The sequence below is a fragment of the Ranitomeya imitator genome, chromosome 7 (genome assembly GCF_032444005.1).
Source record: "Ranitomeya imitator isolate aRanImi1 chromosome 7, aRanImi1.pri, whole genome shotgun sequence".
NCBI classification, from domain to species: domain Eukaryota; kingdom Metazoa; phylum Chordata; class Amphibia; order Anura; family Dendrobatidae; genus Ranitomeya; species Ranitomeya imitator.
Genome location: NC_091288.1, coordinates 149,810,916 through 149,829,468, shown reverse-complemented (window position 1 = coordinate 149,829,468; position 18,553 = coordinate 149,810,916). Strand labels below are relative to the sequence as shown.

The window sequence follows — 18,553 nt, the reverse complement described above, 5'->3', positions numbered from 1 at the left end:
ACTATTATGATTCTACATGTCATTACGAGTTCATAGACACCAAACATGTTTAGGTTCTCTTTTATCTAAGTAGTGAAAAAAAATTCCAAACTTTGCTAAAAAAAAAGAAAATTGCACTATTTTCCCATACCCGTAGCATCTCCATTTTTCATGGTCTGGGGTCGGTTGCGGGCCTATTTTTTGCATGCCGAGCTGGTGTTTTTAATGTTATCATTTTGGTGCAGATACATTCTTTTTATCGCCCCTTATTGCATTTTAATACAATCTCACGGCGACCAAAAAAAGTAATTCTGGTTTTTGAATTTTTTTCTCGCTACGCCTTTTAGCGATCAGGTTAATCCTTTTTTTCATTGATAGTTCGGGTGATTCTGAATGCAGCGATACAAAATATGTGTAGGTTTGATTTTTTTTATTGATTTATTTTGAATGGGGCGAAAGGGGGGTGATTTAAAATTTTATATTTTTTTTATTTTTTTCACTTTTTTTGTCACTTTTTTTTAACTTTTGCCGTGCTTCAATAGCCTCCATGGGAGGCTAAAAGCTGGCACAACTCGATCGCCTCTGCTACATAGCAGCGATCATCAGATCGCTGCTATGTAGCTTAATAACAGGCTTGCTATGAGCACCGACCACAGAGTGGCACTAGCCGGGATCAGTAACCATAGAGGTCTCAAGGACCTCTATGGTTACCATTCTGATGCATCGCTGACCCCCGATCATGTGACGGGGGTCAGCGATGCGCTCATTTCCGGCCAGAAGGCCGGAAGCGCCGGTTAAATGCCGCTGTCAGCATTTGACAGTGGCATTTAACTAGTTAATAGCGGTGGGTGAATTGCGATTTCACCCACCACTATTGTGGGCACATGTCAGCTGTTCAAAACAGCTGACATGTCCCGGCTTTGATGCGGGCTCACCGCCGGGGCCCTGCATCAAAGAGGGGGATCTGACCTTGGACGTACTATCCCGTCCGTGGTCAGAAAGGGGTTAAGGAAAGCCATATAGCAGCAATATTATTGTGCAGTTTACCAGATTCATACACTGCTCTGATAAATGCACTAGAGAAAAGACCTGAAGCAGACATTACACTAGAGTTGGTAAAGACCAGACTTATAGATGAATATCATAGGAGGAAAGAGCAAACAAATGATGAAAGGGATAGTGAAAATGCTCTTAAAGCGACAGACAAGAAGCCCCATAATACAGAGACAAAAGAATGTTTCAGTTGTAAGAAAAAGGGACATTTAAAGAAAGACTGTACTATATGGAATGCAGAACAAGAAAAATTACACCAAAAGGAGAATAAACAGAAAATAAAAAGCACAATTTCTAACCCACATGCAGATCACTGGAGTGGTACATTTAAAGTAACTGATAAAGAGTCATCATCAGGCTGGTTTATTGACTTAGGAGTAACAAGTCACATGACTAGTGTTGAGCGATACCGTCCGATACTTGAAAGTATCGGTATCGGATAGTATCGGCCGATACCCGAAAAATATCGGATATCGCCGATACCGATATCCGATACCAATACAAGTCAATGGGACATCAAGTATCGGAAGGTATTCTCATGGTTCCCAGGGTCTGAAGGAGAGGAAACTCTCCTTCAGGCCCTGGGATCCATAGGGATGTGTAAAATGAAGAATTAAAATAAAAAATATTGATATATTTACCTCTCCGGCGGCCCCTGAACTCAGCGCGGGTAACCGGCAGGCTTCGTTGTTCAAAATCAGCGCTTTTAGGACCTGAGAATCACGTCCCGGCTTCTGATTGGTCGCGGGCCGCCCATGTGACCGCCACGCGACCAATCACAAGCCGCGACGTCACCGCAAGCTATTAACGCGCTCATTTTTAAAAATGAGCGCGTTAATGGCTTTCAAAGACGTAGCGGCTTGTGATTGGTCGCGGCCACGCGACCAATCACAAGCCGCGACGTCACCGCAAGCTATTAACGCGCTCATTTTTAAAAATGAGCGCATTAATGGCTTTCAAAGACGTAGCGGCTTGTGATTGGTCGCGGCCACGCGACCAATCACAAGCCGCGACGTCACCGCAAGCTATTAACGCGCTCATTTTTAAAAATGAGGGCGTTAATGACTTTCAAAGACGTAGCGGCTTGTGATTGGTCGCGTGGCGGATATAGTGACCAACAGAATCACAGCAAATAACAGTTTAACATTCATTTAAGATCTATAGAAACGACAGTGATACAACTGCAGAAACATCTAATAAGAAAGAAGTGGAAATCGATGAAAATCAAAAAACTGTATGGAGATACAGCTCCATATAGACACAGAACCAAGACGCTCAATAAGAGAAAACAAGGGAAGACCACCTCAATGTCTTTCATACAAGGCAAGTACAAATAAAATTTATGACCTTACATCTTGGAAGGACATATCTCAACTTTCTTAAGAATAGGCCAACAAATGGATAAAGGCTGCAGAAATAGAAATAAAATCCATGCATGATTCAAAGACAAGGATACTGACAGAACTGCCAAAAGGAAATAAGGCTATAGGATGTAAATGGGTTTTTAAAGTAAAATACCAAGCAGATGACACAGCTGATCGATAATGAGCAAGACTTGTAGCTAAAGGCTATTCTCAGAAATATGGAGAAGAATATGATGAGACATTTTCTCCAGTTGTCAAATACAACACAATCAGAACTTTGTTTGCAGTTGCAGCAATGAAACAAAAGCAGTTGAAATATCTGGATGTAAAGGCAGCATTTCTGAATGAAGACTTAACAGGAGACATTGACATGGAACAACTACCCAGGATTAAAGGATAAAAGGAAACCAAACATGGCTTGTAAGCTACGGAAAAGTATATATGGTTAGAACAAGCCGCTAAAGCAAATTAATTGGACTAATAAGAAACAATCAATAGTAAAACTGTCATCGACAGAAGCAGAATATGTCGCTGCAGCACATGCCAGCCAAGAAGTTCTATGGTTAAGATAACTGCTAACAGACTTAGGACAACAACAATTGGGACTAATAAAGATGTAGGAGGACAATCAAGGATGTCTAGTTCTTGCTCAGATGGAAAGAGTTAATCCAAGAACTAAACACACTGATGTGAAGTTTCACTTCTTGGGAGATCACCAGGAGCAAGGAATCCTAAATTTAGAGTACTGCCCAACTGAAGATATGACAGCAGATTTTTTCACAAAGGCATTGAATGCTGACATCAGAGACTGGTGAAGAAATTAGGCTTAACTGAATAAGTTCTTACTGTTGAGAAAGGGTGTTGGCAGTTATGCAACAGATACAGACTTATTTGTGTGCAGGAGGAGTTTTCTGACAGTAGATGGTGATGTTGTTACTGTTATATGCTTAGTTGAATGTAATGCATATACTTGTAATTTGATTTCACATTCTCTCTGGTAAAAAGTTCTTTAGACTTCCTATTAAGCTGTATTAAGAAGCTGATGCATGTACCTCATGTTCTGTGAAGATAAAAGTTGAATTACCCCATATAACCTACTCTCACAAGTTTCTTCTGCGACCAAACTATGCAACAATAATATGCTCAAAGTGATATCTCAGATAATACACAGATTGCAGTGAGTTTCAGGTTGTGTTGCAGCTAAAGAATATAAACTTTAAAATCTCTAACAGCATATGAAATAATAAAGTTTGTTTTAAGTATGGTTTGGCTGAAATGTCACTTGAGAGCCAATGAACTTACATCCAGTGACTTTAGAAGGGAGTTATTTGTATTAATTCACCATTGATATTTTCTTGTTTATATGCTGGTGTTTGTGCAGTCCTCCATTTTTGACAATGTCATTCAATTAAAATCTTGTCGCATATAGGCAATTCTTGGCAAGCCATTTGAGGGTGTATATAGCTGTGTGAGATGTATGCATGTGTACATTTGGAAGCTCAGATATTAAATCTAAATGAGCAACTTGCAACACTGAGATCCATTGACCCATTGACAATATGGAAAGGAATTTGCTGCTCACTGAACAGATACGGAAGATGAAAAACACAACTTCATGAGAAGCATGCCCATATAACAGTTGTAAAGTGAATGATGTATAATCCAATGTTAGATATTAAATATGGGCCATTACGGACATGTCTATGGGAAAATCGCAACTTAGAGATAAACGACCATAGAAAACACGATCAAAAACACTCAAATAGAAAGTCATATAAATCCTTTATTAAATATGAATAAAAAACGGTATTTAATACGGCCAGGGAGGGAAGAAGGAAAAAACTCAGGTCACAATGTGCACCATGAAATGGCCAGGGGTACAGGCATGAAGACCACATAGACAATAGTAATCAATATCTAAGTCCTAAATGAGGATAGCTAGAAATGGCCATCGCAGGAAAGCAGTATCCAACTTGGAAATACATCTAAACAATACAGCGGTAATACTAACTGAACAAATCCATCATATTTACCTGCACAGGCACAAAGTATACCCCGGTCCACAGCTTGTACCCACCCCAACGCGCGTTTCGGCGTGATGAGCCTTTCTCAAGGGGTAACAAGGTAGGGGAAGTGACAAGCTTAAAATACAGAGCAACCACCAATCACTGCTACATGCATCAGCTGAATGTTATAGTTCCAATCAAAGGTATGCTGGGAACATGATGTCATGAATGCGCCCATAGGACATGCTACCATGGCGATGAATAACGCTGAACCACATTACCATCTAGTCACAATGCTGCCGCCATTGCTGTGTACCTCGTTTGGCCGCCACTGCTGAGACCCGCCTCCCACTGATGACGCGTACATCACCAAGGCAGCACAGGACGCTGGGCGGCGCCGGCGTCTGACGCCGAGGGGAGGGAACAACTCCCTCACACCACAGCGAAGGAAGACGCCGGAGACCGGACAGCGTGCCGAGCGCCGCGGTGCGCACGCGTCAAGGTGACGAGCCCACCAGTGAAAGTGCATGCCAACAGGGAAGATATATAGGAACAGCAGACATATATCGTAATACTAAGGACAAAATATATATTGACTAACATAGGACTAAGCATATAACACTGCATATATATGTTCATGTATAATAATATCATAGCCATAATATCATAGCCATCAGACTTCAATATAAATGCATAGTAAACAAAATAATAATAATCATAAAAAGAAGCAGATGGCGATAGAGTGTGACTCCATACGGAAGATGTAGGACAGAATGGCAGCATAGAAGTTTAGGACAATAAGGCACCTAGCTGGATGATTGATGGCATGGTAGAGCGAAGAGTATTATATAGAATAGTCCTGATCTGAAACAACCTCTCAAGTTTGTTAAGTTGACAGATGAGGGGGCTGTCAGTACAAGAATCCCACTGCTGCAGTAAAACTCTTCCTCTGAAATCCAGGGGATTGTCTGCTCTGGTAAAGAGAGGAATAGGGAGGCAGGGAAAGCCAGACAGGTGCTGATACTGAGGAATTCCGTTATTAGGGAAACAGGCAGGGAAATCTGTAATAAAGACCATTGAACAATGTATGGTTTTTGTGGTGATAGAGTTTGACATTAAAGTTGAATGTTGACAAATGTAAGATGCAGATTGCCTCTTTTAAGAAAAAGAGGACATAACTCTTATAGCGCCACCTGTTGGAAGTAGCGATCCTACAAGTCACAATCAACTCTTTAACGAGTCGTGCAATATGACTTAGGATAAAAGCCAAATTTATATCTCAATTCGCAGACACGGTGTTTCAGGCTGTTGGCCCTCGTCAGTACGAAGCATGAGAACTAATTTGGCTAGGTGAGAGGCTCTGGACTGGGGTCTAAGGGGTATCGTTTCTCCTTATGGAGAGTGACATACCAGCTCTGGCTTGTCAAGGTAAGGAGGCTTATTCGCCGTGCAATGCTCCTCAGGGAAATATAATATTGCCTCTTTTAAGAAAAAGAGGACTTAACTCTTATAGCGCCACCTGTTGGAAGTAGACAAATGTAAGGTCATACAATTGAACCAGGGAATAAAAATGTACAATTATATACTAAACGGTAAAGCACTGGATGAAACTGTCACTAAAATAGACTTGGACGTATGAGTGGAAGGCAAATTCAACTTTAGTGACCAGTGCCATTTAACTACTGTCAAGAAAAATTAAATCTTAGGCTATACTAAAAGAAGCATAAATGCTCATGACAAGAATATGATTTGCCTCTACCCAAGTCACTAGTGCAGCCACACAAAATACTGTGTACAATTTTGGGCTGCAGGTTATGAGAATGACATGGCTGAACTAGAACAGATGCAGACACAAGCAACCAAGGTTATTAAGGGAATGGTTGAGCTGCAATACCAAGATAGGTTATTAAACTTGGGATTATGTAGTTTGGAAAAAATGAAGGCTTAGTGGCGATCTTATACTATTGTATAAATAGAGTCAGACTGGGGTGCCTAGGCCCTCCAGGGTAATTATCTTAAGGGGCCCTCTCTACAGGTTCATTTTTTCTTATTAGCCATGATAAAAATGAATAAAATTGAGCTAAATTTTCCATTATTGTAACAAATATCTTTTTTTATTTTTACATAGCTTAATACTAAATAAATTGGTGAAACACTTCTAATATAAAAATGCTCATTACACCACAAGACTAATTTCTTGTGAGGTGTAGTTTTTCTTTAGGGATTTTCTGCTGTTCTAGCAATTCAGGGGCTATGCAGGTTATGCCCAAAAGCTACTATCAACAAATTTGTAGTCCAAAGTCAAATAGTGAGTCTTTCGAGACCCACCTAATACACAAACTGAAGTTTTCAACCACTTGTTCAGTATTAATGCATTTCTGAAAAATTGCTTTTCAAATGAGTGGGAATATTTTCTTCTATTATGAAGTGAAAGTGATAAAATTGTGACTAAAAGAATATTATAGTGGAAAAAAGCAAAAGTTTTCCACAACCCAGACTTATAAAATTCGTTGAAGCAACTGTTTGATCAAAATGCTCACCACACCTCAAGTAAATTCATAAATTCGTTGAGAAGTATAGTTTCTGAAATGGCATACCTTTGAGGGTTTTCTGCTGTATTGGCAGTTTTTGGACAAATTTGCAGTCTAAAGGCTGAATAATGTTTTTTGCCCTCGTTGTCCTCTCATGTGCCTAAACAGTAGTTTTTCAGCATGCATAAAGAACTACTGCATTTGGGAGAAATTGCTTTACAAATTATGGGGTCCATTTTGTCCTATTAACCCTTTTGAAGATTAAATAAATTTGAGGATAAAGCATAATTTAAGACGACAAAAAGATAGGTTTTCATTTTCATGTCCCTATAGAATAATCCGTTGTAAAGTGCCTGTGTCCAGAAAGGTCACTTCATTTCTAAATATATTTCTTGAGGGGTTTTGTGTCCAAAATTGGGTTACTTTCAGGGTTTTCTCATGTTTTAGCTCCTTTTAGGGCATTGCAAATGCAATATGTAGTGATGAGCAAGCACTAAAATGCTCAGGTGCTTGTTGCTCGGGTCGGGCAAATTGGAATACTCGGGAACTCGGCCAGAACAACGAGCCCAATGTAAGTCTATGGGAAACCCAAGTATTTTTACCGCGATCCCCCCGGGGGTCCATTTAAGGTCTCAAAACATGAGAAAATGATGGAAACACTGCTCAAATGACACAGTATTATCATGGAGATCGCCCCTGGAAGCATTCCTGACTCCTAGGTAATAGCTGTAAACAATATTGTCAGAGTTTCACGCCATTTTTACAGGTGTGTTATGGCTGGCAATCAGGCAACACAGCGTGCAGTAATCAGCGCACATACAGAGATCTGGCAATAACCAAAAACAATAGGACGAGCTCTGAGACGTGGAATCTCTGTAGACTGCAGTACCTGATCTATCCTCACACAACTGTAAGCAGCAGTGGATTGCGCCTATCAACTACCTATGCAACTCGGCACTGCCTGAGGAGCTGACTAGCCTGAAGATAGAAATACAAGCCTGACTTACCTCAGAGAAATACCCCAAAGGAATAGGCAGCCCCCCACATATAATGACTGTTAGCAAGATGAAAAGACAAACGTAGGAATGAAATAGATTCAGCAAAGTGAGGCCCGATATTCTAGACAGAGCGAGGATAGCAAAGAGAACTATGCAGTCTACAAAAAACCCTAAAACGAAAACCACGCAAAGGGGCAAAAAGACCCACCGTGCCGAACTAACAGCACGGCGGTGCACCCCTTTGCTTCTCAGAGCTTCCAGCAAAAGTTAATAGCAAGCTGGACAGAAAAAACAGAAAACAAACTAGAAGCACTTATCTAGCAGAGCAGCAGGCCCAAGGAAAGATGCAGTAGCTCAGATCCAACACTGGAACATTGACAAGGAGCAAGGAAGACAGACTCAGGTGGAGCTAAATAGCAAGGCAGCCAACGAGCTCACCAAAACACCTGAGGGAGGAAGCCCAGAGACTGCAATACCACTTGTGACCACAGAAGTGAACTCAGCCACAGAATTCACAACACAGGTGCACCAAAAAACATACAAAAACATAACCAAAATGGATTTTGCTGGAAAATATGTTAAGTCACCTCCTTTCCAGGCTAATGACTTGTATATAAGGCAGAATTCAAGCCTGAAAGAATGATCACGACTTGGAATTGATTACATTGGTTTAGTGTATAACCTTGTCAAAGTCTGTTAAATTTTCCTGCACATATATACCAGATGTGTCTACTCTTACCTTTTGCTGAATTTCATGGATGACTCAAATTTATGACAATATAAATTCAAAATAATATTACAGCATGCTAGCAAAACCTGCCAAAGGTTGAAATCCATATCTCGCAATAGAGATTTACAAAAACTATTTCATTCACAGGGGCGGTGCCGGCGTTGGTTCAGTCATCGCTCTGAGTGTACAGAGCGACAGATATAACCGTGCCCCCGGCCCTGACTGACAGCTGACCCTTATACAGAACCAATATTAGCCAGGGGCGGCGGCGCCATTACGGTCATCGTTCTGTATTCTCAGAGCTGTGACTGAATCGGTGCCATCCCCATGACTGAAATCTGAATGCTGCCGGATCACATAAAGTTAATTTTCTCTCTTCAGCATTTGGCAAAGTGCGGGCACCAGGCAGATTAGTAACACTCTAAAGGAAAAAAAAAGGTTGTTGTTCCAGCGTCTGGTAAAATAGTTCTTTCTTTTTTTTTTTAAGTGCATTACAAATTTACAAAAATGACAAAGGCTGTACATTTGTAATTGTATGCGTTCGAAACGCATCTTGCTCCCTTGCCCTGTCTATGCAACCTTTGTAATTTTTGTAAATTTTTAATGAACTTAAAATAAAGAAAGAACCATTTTACCAGAAGCTGGAAAAACAACTTTTTTTTCCCTTGAGTATATTATCTGGGGTGGATCCACCTGGTTCTGTGCAAGCTGGACGTCAAGTACTAGGTGAGCTGGCTTTCTCTTTACTATATGTGAGGTTAGTAACACTCTTACCCCGAAGATTAACCTCATGTATGCAGGATAATAGCATTTTTTTCTGATGACAGGTTCCCTGTAACCCTTTCTGACCTCGGACGGGATAGTACATCCGAGGTCAGAACCCCCGCTTTGATGCGGGCTTCGGCGGTGAGCTCCCATCAAAGCCAGGACATGTCAGCTGTTTTGTACAGCTGACATGTGCCTTCAATAGCCGCAGCTGGAATCGCGATCCACCCTCTGCTTTTAACTAGTTAAATGCCGCTGTCAAACGCATTTAACTAGCGCTTCCGGCCATCAGGCTGGAAATGAGCGCTTCGCTGACCCCCGTCACGTGATCGGGAGTCAGCAATGCATAGGCCTAACAACAAGAGGTCTTCTTGAGACCACTGGGGTTGTTGATTAAGGATTTCTATGAGCGCCACCCAGCAGTCGGTGCTCATAGCATTGTAGTAAATCTACTACATAGGAGCGATCTGAGCTTTGCTCCTATGTAGCAGAGCTGATCAGGCTATGCCAGCTTCTAGTCTCCCATAGAGGCTATTAAAGCTTGGCAAAAGTGAAAAAAAAGTTTAAAAAAATATATCAAAAATAAAAAAATATAAAAGTTTAAATCACCCCCTTTTCGCCCCATTCAAAATAAAACAATAAAAAAACACAACAAATATACACATATTTGGTATCTACGCATTCAGAACCATCCAATCTATCAATACAAGAAAGATTAACCTGATTGCTAAACGGCGTAGCAAGAAAAAAATTTGAAACGCCAGAATTATGTTTTTTTGGTCGTCACGACATTGCATTAAAATGCAATAATGGGCAATCAAAATAACATATCTGCACCAAAATTGTATCATTAAAAACATCAGCTCAGCTGCTTATCCAACCCAAGAACACGAAAAATGGAGACGCTAGGGGTATCAGAAAGTGGCACAATTTATTTATTTATTTTTTTCAGCAAAGTTTGGAATTTTTTTTTACCACTTAGATAAAAAATAACCTAGACATATTTGGTGTCTGTGAACTCTTAATGACCTGGAGAATCACAATGGCAGGTCAGTTTTAGCATTTAGTGAACCTAGCAAAAAAGCCAAACAAAAAACAAGTGTGGGATTGCACTTTTTTTGCAATTTCACTGCACTTGGATTTTTTTTTTCCCGTTTTCTAGTACATGACATGGTAAAACCAATGATGTCATTCAAAAGTACATCTTGCCCGAAAAAAGTAAGCCCTCACAAGGCCATATTGACAGAAAAATAAAAAAAATTATGGCTCTGGGAAAGAGGGGAGTGAAAAATGAAAATGGAAAACCGAAAAAAGCTGGTTAAACCATCTCTAATGTTATATTTCTACAATGTGTATTTGGTAAGGTTTTGATGTAGCAAAAATCTAATTAAATATGCGTGTAATCCGCACATGACTACAGTATATCAATAAAGTTTAGACAATGTTAAATAACAAAGCCAAATACCAGTAAGTTTACAAAACAAAGCAGCTTTATTTAAAACTTGATATAATGAAAATAGACATAAAATGCATAAAAAACATAAAAAACATGCATATTAAAAAGTGCAATTTAAACAATGAACTTCACGTAATAGGTGCAGAAATGTAGAAAATCTGCAACATCAAAAACTCTCAAAATACTCATTATGGGACTGTAGCCAAATAAACAAAGAATACAGAGCACTTTCATTGAAAATATTGATAATTTTTCCTCATTTGGCGAGGCATGTTAGGCACTTCTCTGTTTCTTACACACACCGTCTGAATGGTTCATTGTAGATCAACATTTTGCACCAAAAGTAGCTCAGATAATAAATGAAGCATATTTACATATCCTTTAGTAAGTTTTGTCTATTTTGTTGTACCTTGTGCCCTTGACAAGGAAAGTGGCACCTTTTATATGTTGTGTTGAATCAATTATCCACTGCTTTGCACCTGGTCAAAGTTTTAAAAAATGTTATAAAGTTATAAAATGTATTACATTTTTGATGACAAAGTAGAAATATTAGGATCATATTTTAATCTTTGAAACTGAAGAACAATAGGTTCCTAGGGAAATATTGAGGAGTGAAGAAATTACTAGCAGTGCATACCATGCATAAGGGAAATTCCGAAGCTTAGAGAATCATGCAGAGATTTATATGTTCATTTTGATTTAAAGTAGGATACATATTTTTACAGCAGGGGTACAGTAGCTGAATATAGCCGAGTTTAAACCAAATTTGTCATTTTTTTTCTACATAATCCTCATAGTCTTAAAGGGAACATCTCATCTTTTTTCAGGAGTCCAGCGGTCGCCTGCCTCCTGGCTTCTTGTTTTCGGGGTGCAGAGGAGTACATTGCTGGGGGGAAGAGTGGTATATGCCTCCTGGGTCACTTCCATAAGCTATTTATTCATCAGCTAGGGTGGCACTGCGCATTTGCTGGAGGGTGGGGTGCCCGTGCCAGCGCCTATTTTAGCTGTATGTCAATCCAAGGACACATATACAGCTGAAATTTACTGCAGCATGTGGGGTAAGCGACATAGCTTATCAGAAGAACTACACTGCATTTATAATTGGAGGTATTTGCTAATATTATTATTATTATTATTACACCTTCTACATTCTGGGATAGGATTTTGGAGATGAGAATACCACTTTAATTTACATACTTTTTCATTCCAAAGACCAATGGAGTTTATATTGTAAACTCCGATTCAGTTGCATGGACTTAAATACAGCTCTGGCAAAAATTAAGAGACCACTGCAAAATGTTCAGTTTGTCTGATTTTTCTCTATATAGGTATATTTTTGAGTAAAATGTAAATTATTATTTTATTCTATAAACTTCTGACAACATGTCTCCGAAGTTCCAAGCAATAAATGTATTTTTTTCTGACAAAGAAAAGTGGTCTAAAATTAACCCCTTCCCGACCTTTGACGCCACGTAGGCGTCATGAAAGTCAGTGCCAATCCGGCCCATGACGCCTATGTGGCGTCATGGAAACATCGCGTCCCTGCAGATCGGGTGAAAGGGTTAACTCCAATTTCACCCGATCTGCAGGGACAGGGGGAGTGGTAGTACTGCTCAGGGGGGTGGCTTCACCCCCCCGTGGCTACGATCGCTCTGATTGGCTGTTGAAAGTAAAACTGCCAATCAGAGCGATTTGTAATATTTCACCTATTATAACTGGTGAAATATTACAATCCAGCCATGGCCAATGCTGCAATATCATCGGCCATGGCTGGAAACACTGATGTGCCCTCCCCACCCCACCGATGGCCCCCCAAGCCACCGATCAGTCCTGCACACTGCCCCGCTCCCCTCAGTCCTGTGCTCTGCTCCCCCCGTGCTCCTGTCCGCTCCCCCCGTGCTCCAATCCCACCCCCATGCTCCGATCCAACCCCCCTGCACTCCGATCCACCCCCCGTGCTCCGATCCACCCCCCGTGCTCCGATCCACCCCCCATGCTCCGATCCACCCACCATGCTCCAATCTACCCCCCCGCGCTCCGATCCACCCCCCATGCTCCGATCCACCCCCCCATGCTCCCTCCCACCCCATCATACTTACCGATCCTCCCGGGGTCCGTCCGTCTTCTCCATGGGCGCCACCATCTTCCAAAATGGCGGGCGCATGCACAGTGCGCCCGCCGAATCTGCCGGCCGGCAGATTCGTTCCAAAGTGCATTTTGATCACTGAGATAAAACCACAGTGATCAAAATAAAAAAAATAGTAAATGACCCCCCCCCTTTGTTACCCCCATAGATAGGGACAATAGTAAAATAAAGAATTTTTTTTTTTCCACTAGGGTTGGGGTTGGGGTTGGGGTTGGGGTTAGGGTTATGGTTACGATATGTGCACATGTATTCTGGTCCTCTGTGGATTTTTCTGCAGCGGATTTGATAAATCCGCAGTGCTAAACTGCTGCGGATTTATGGCGGATTTACCGCGGTTTTTCTGCTCATTTCACTGCAGTTTTACAACTGCGGTTTTCTATTGGAGCAGTTGTAAAACCGCTGCGGAATCCGCAGAAAGAAGTGACATGCTGTGGAATGTAAACCGCTGCATTTCCGTGCAGTTTTTCTACAGCATGTGTACAGCGATTTTTGTTTCCCATCGGTTTACATTGAACTGTAAACTCATTGGAAACTGCTGCGGATCCGCAGCATTTTCCGCAGCATGTGCACATACCTTTAGAATTAGGCTATATGCACACGGTGCGGATTTGGCTGCGGATCTGCAGCGGATTGGCCCGCTGCGGATTCGTAGCAGTGTTCCATCACGTTTACAGTACCATGTAAACCTATGGAAAACCAAATCCGCTGTGCCCATGGTGCGGAAAATACCACGCAGAAACGCTGCGTTGTATTTTCCGCAGCATGTTAATTCTTTGTGCGGATTCCGCAGCGTTTTACACCTGTTCCTCAATAGGAATCCGCAGGTGAAATCCGCACGAAAAACACTGGAAATCCACGGTAAATCCGCAGGTAAAACGCAGTGCCTTTTACCCGCAGAATGGTGCAGAAAAATCTCACACGAATCCTCAACGTGTACACATAGCCTTAGGGTAAGGGCTGGAATTAGGTTTGTGGTTAGGGTTGTGGTTAGGGTTATGGCTACAGTTGGGATTAGGGTTAGGAGTGTGTTGGGGTTATTGTTGGAGGTAGAATTGAGGGGTTTCCACTGTTTAGGCACATCAGGGGTCTCCAAACGCAACATGGCGCCACCATTGATTCCAGCCAATCTTGTATTCAAAAAGTCAAATGGTGCTCCCTCCCTTCCAAGCCCCGACGTGTGCCAAACAGTGGTTTACCCCCACATATGGGGTATCAGTGTACTCAGGACAAACTGTGCAACAATTACTGGGGACCAATTTCTCCTGTTACCCTTGTGAAAATAAAAAATTGCTTTCTAAAACATAATTTTTGAGGAAAGAAAAATTATTTTTTATTTTCACGGCTCTGCGTTGCAAACGTCTGTGAAGCACTTGGGGGTTCAAAGTGCTCACCACACATCTAGATTAGTTCCTTTGGGGGTCTAGTTTCCAAAATGGGGTCATTTGTGGGGGATCTCCAATGTTTAGGCACACAGGGGCTCTCCAAATGTGACATGGTGTCCGCTAATGATTGGAGCTAATTTTCCATTTAAAAAGCCAAATGGCGTGCCTTCCTTTCCGAGCCCTGCTGTGCGCCCAAACAGTGGTTTACCCCCACATATGGGGTATCAGCGTACTCAGGACAAACTGGACAACAACATTTAGCATCCAATTTCTCCTATTACCCTTTGGAAAATAGGAAATTCCAGGCTAAAAAATCATTTTTGAGGAAAGAAAAATTATTTTTTATTTTCATAGCTCTGCGTTATAAACTTCTGTGAAGCACCTGGGGGTTTAAAGTGCTCAATGTGCATCTATATAAGTTCCTTGGGGGGTCTAGTTTCCAAAATGGGGTCACTTGTGGGGGAGCTCCAATGTTTAGGCACACAGGGGCTCTCCAAACGTGACATGGTGTCCGCTAACAATTGGAGCTAATTTTCCATTCAAAAAGTCAAATGGCGTGCCTTCCCTTCCGAGCCCTGCCGTGTGCCCAAACAGTGGTTTACCCCCACATATGAGGTATCGGCGTACTCGGGAGAAATTGCCCAACAAATTTTATGATCCATTTTATCCTATTGCCCATGTGAATATGAAAAAATTGAGGCGAAAAGAATTTTTTTGTGAAAAAAAAGTACTTTTTCATTTTTACAGATCAATTTGTGAAGCACCTGAGGGTTTAAAGTGCTCACTAGGCATCTAGATCAGTTCCTTGTGGGATCCAGTTTCCAAAATGGGGTCACTTGTGGGGGAGCTCCAATGTATAGGCACACAGGGGCTCTCCAAACGTGACATGGTGTTTGCTAACGATGGAGATTATTTTTCATTCAAAAAGTCAAATGGCGCTCCTTCCCTTCCGAGCCTTACCATGTGCCCAAACAGTGGTTTACCCCCACATGTGAGGTATCGGTGTACTCAGGAGAAATTGCCCAACAAATTTTAGGATCTATTTTATCCTGTTGCCCATGTGAAAATGAAAAAAATTGAGGCTAAAATAATTTTTTTTGTGAAAAAAAGTACTTTTTCATTTTTACGGATCAATTTGTGAAGCACCTGGGGGTTTAAAGTGCTCACTATGCATCTAGATAAGTTCCTTGGTCCATCTAGTTTCCAAAATGGGGTCACTTGTGGGGGAGCTCCAATTTTTAGGCACACGGGGGCTCTTCAAACGTGACATGGTGTCCGCTAAAGAGTGGAGCCAATTTTTCATTCAAAAAGTCAAATGGCGCTACTTCCCTTCCAAGCCCTGCCGTGTGCCTAATCAGTGGTTTACCCCCACATATGAGGTATCAGCGTACTCAGGACAAATTGGCCAACAACTTTCGTGGTTCAGTTTCTCTTTTTACCATTGGGAAAATAAAAAAATTGTTGCTAAAAGATCATTTTTGTGACTAAAAAGTTAAATGTTCATTTTTTCCTTCCATGTTGCTTCTGCTGCTGTGAAGCACCTGAAGGGTTAATAAACTTCTTGAATGTGGTTTTGAGCACCTTGAGGGGTGCAGTTTTTAGAATGGTGTCACTTTTGGGTATTTTCACCCATATAGACCCCTCAAACTGGCTGCAAATGTGAGGTGGTCCCTAAAAGAAATGGTTTTGTAAATTTCGTTGTAAAAATGAGAAATCGCTGGTCAAATTTTAACCCTTATAACTTCCTAGCAAAAAAAAATTTTGTTTCCAAAATTGTGCTGATGTAAAGTAGACATGTGGGAAATGTTATTTATTAACTATTTTGTGTCACATAACTTTCTGGTTTAACAGAATAAAAATTCAAAATGTGAAAATTGCGAAATTTTCACAATTTTTGCCAAATTTCCGTTTTTATCAAAAATAAATGCAGAATTTATTGACCTAAATTTACCACTAACATGAAGCCAAATATGTCACGAAAAAACAATCTCAGAACCGCTAGGATCCGTTGAAGCGTTCCCGAGTTATTACCTCATAAAGGGACACTGGTCAAAATTGCAAAAAATGGCAAGGTCTTTAAGGTCAAAATAGGCTGGGTCATGAAGGGGTTAAACAAAAATAGTGCTTTTAGACCTCTAATAATGCAAAGAAAACAAATTCATAATCAATTAGAAACAACAATACTAATGTTTTAATTCAAGAAGAGTTCAGAAATCAATATTTTGTGGAATAACCATGATTTTTAATCACATGCATCTTGGCATGCTTTCACACTGCTTCTGGAGCAATAATATAAGCAGTTCTTCTTTGCTTGACGGCATGTGACTATCCATCATTCTCTTGATTACATTCCAGAGGTTTTCAATGGGGTTCAGGTCTGGAGATTGGGCTGCCCATGACAGGGTTTTGATGTGGTGGTCTCTTAATTTTTGCCAGAGCCGTAATTATAAGTATATACAGCGGGGAAAATAAGTATTTGATCCCTTGCTTATTTTATAAGTTTGCCCACTGACAAGGACATGAACAGTGTATAATTTTAAGGGTAGGTTAATTCTAACATTGAGAGATAGAATATTAAAAATAAAATCCAGAAAATCACATTGTGTAAATTATATAAAGTTATTTGCATTTTGCAGTGAGAAATAAGTATTTGATCCGCTACCAACCATTAAATGTTCTGGCTCCTACAGACTAGTCAGACACCCCTAATTAACTCGTTACCTGCATTAAAGACAGCTGTCTTACATAGTGACCTTTATAAAAGACTCCTGTCCACAAACTCAATTAATCAGTCAGTCTTTAACATCTCCAACATGGGCAAGAACAAAGAGCTTTATAAGGATGTCAGGGACAAGATCATAGACCTGCACAAAACTGGAATGGGCTACAAAACCATAAGTAAGATTCTGCCTGAGAAGGAGAGAACTGTTGGTGCAATAGTAAGAAAATGGAAAAAATACAAAATGACTGTCAATCAACATCGATCTGGGGCACCATGCAAAATCTCAACTTGTGGGGTATCCTTGATCATGAGGAAGATGAGAGATCAGCCTAAAACTACATGGGAGGAACTTGTTAATAATCTCAAGGCAGCTGGGTCCACAGTCACCAAGAAAACCATTGCTAACACAACATTTCTCCCCCAAGGTCTTGTTTGCCAGAGGGATCAAATACTTATTTCTCACTGCAAAATAAATTTATAGAATTTATACAATGTGATTTTCTGGATTTTATTTGTGATATTCTATCAATCAATGTTAACAATAACCTACTCTTAAAATTATAGACTGTTCATGTCAGACTGTTCATGTCTGTCAGTGGGCAAACTTACAAAATCAGCAAGGGATCAAATACTTATTTCCACAACTGTACAACGTACAGTACTTCCCCTCCCATTATCTGCATCTGTCTTGTCAGTGATACATCTCAACTATAGTTATGTAAATTAAATAATTTCAGATCCCTTTTTTCCAAAAAACAGCATATAAAACTATTTTTGTATTTTGTTTTTTGTAGTTTGTGCAAACTAGGACATTGCTTCTCCTTTTTGAGTTGGGCATTTTCTCTATATTGCATCTCATGGGCAGGTATCTGAACATTTTGTTTTCATCTTTGGTAAACACAGCACACAGTATAAGCAATTATGTAATATGTTATCTTAAATAATTTTGTCTTTCTTTTTTTAAGGTTTAAGGTTTCTAGAAATTATGGAAGTTCCCTCCAGTGAAACGGAATTTGATGTCTGTTTTAAATATGTTCTGTTTCTGGCTTCTAAGCCAAAGAAAGAGCAATACTGTATTCTATAATGCATTGCTGAAACATTTACCAAATTATATTCACTGAACAAACCATATAACATAAGTTTGTGAAGTGATTGATTTCTGTGTTTTGCCTGAATATACTTTTGTATTTTGCTGCATATTTTGTCTCTGTATTAAACTAAATCACTAGTTTACCCTTCTATCTCTTGCATGATTATACTAGAATCTTAAAGCATATACTGGTCCAGTCATTAGGTCACGAAATGAAAACACTGTCATAAGAACTTAATGCAAACCTGTCAGCAGGATTTTGCTCAGTAAACTTCAGACATTGTCAGTTTGGCACCATAACACTGATTAAAATGATACCTTGGTTGATGGA

At 40.4% G+C, this 18,553-nt stretch overlaps 1 protein-coding gene across 1 annotated transcript in view; it reads left to right on the top strand.

The window, feature by feature from the left end:
• Positions 1-18,216, top strand: part of LOC138646118 (demethylrebeccamycin-D-glucose O-methyltransferase-like) — a 63,805-nt gene extending 45,589 nt beyond the window's left edge. Inside the window, exons 5-6 of the mRNA XM_069735580.1 lie at positions 17,143-17,308; positions 18,098-18,216. Of these exons, the coding sequence (XP_069591681.1) occupies positions 17,143-17,308; positions 18,098-18,216 (285 nt within the window). The remainder of the gene's footprint in view (positions 1-17,142; positions 17,309-18,097) is intronic.
• The last annotated feature ends 337 nt before the right edge of the window (positions 18,217-18,553 follow it).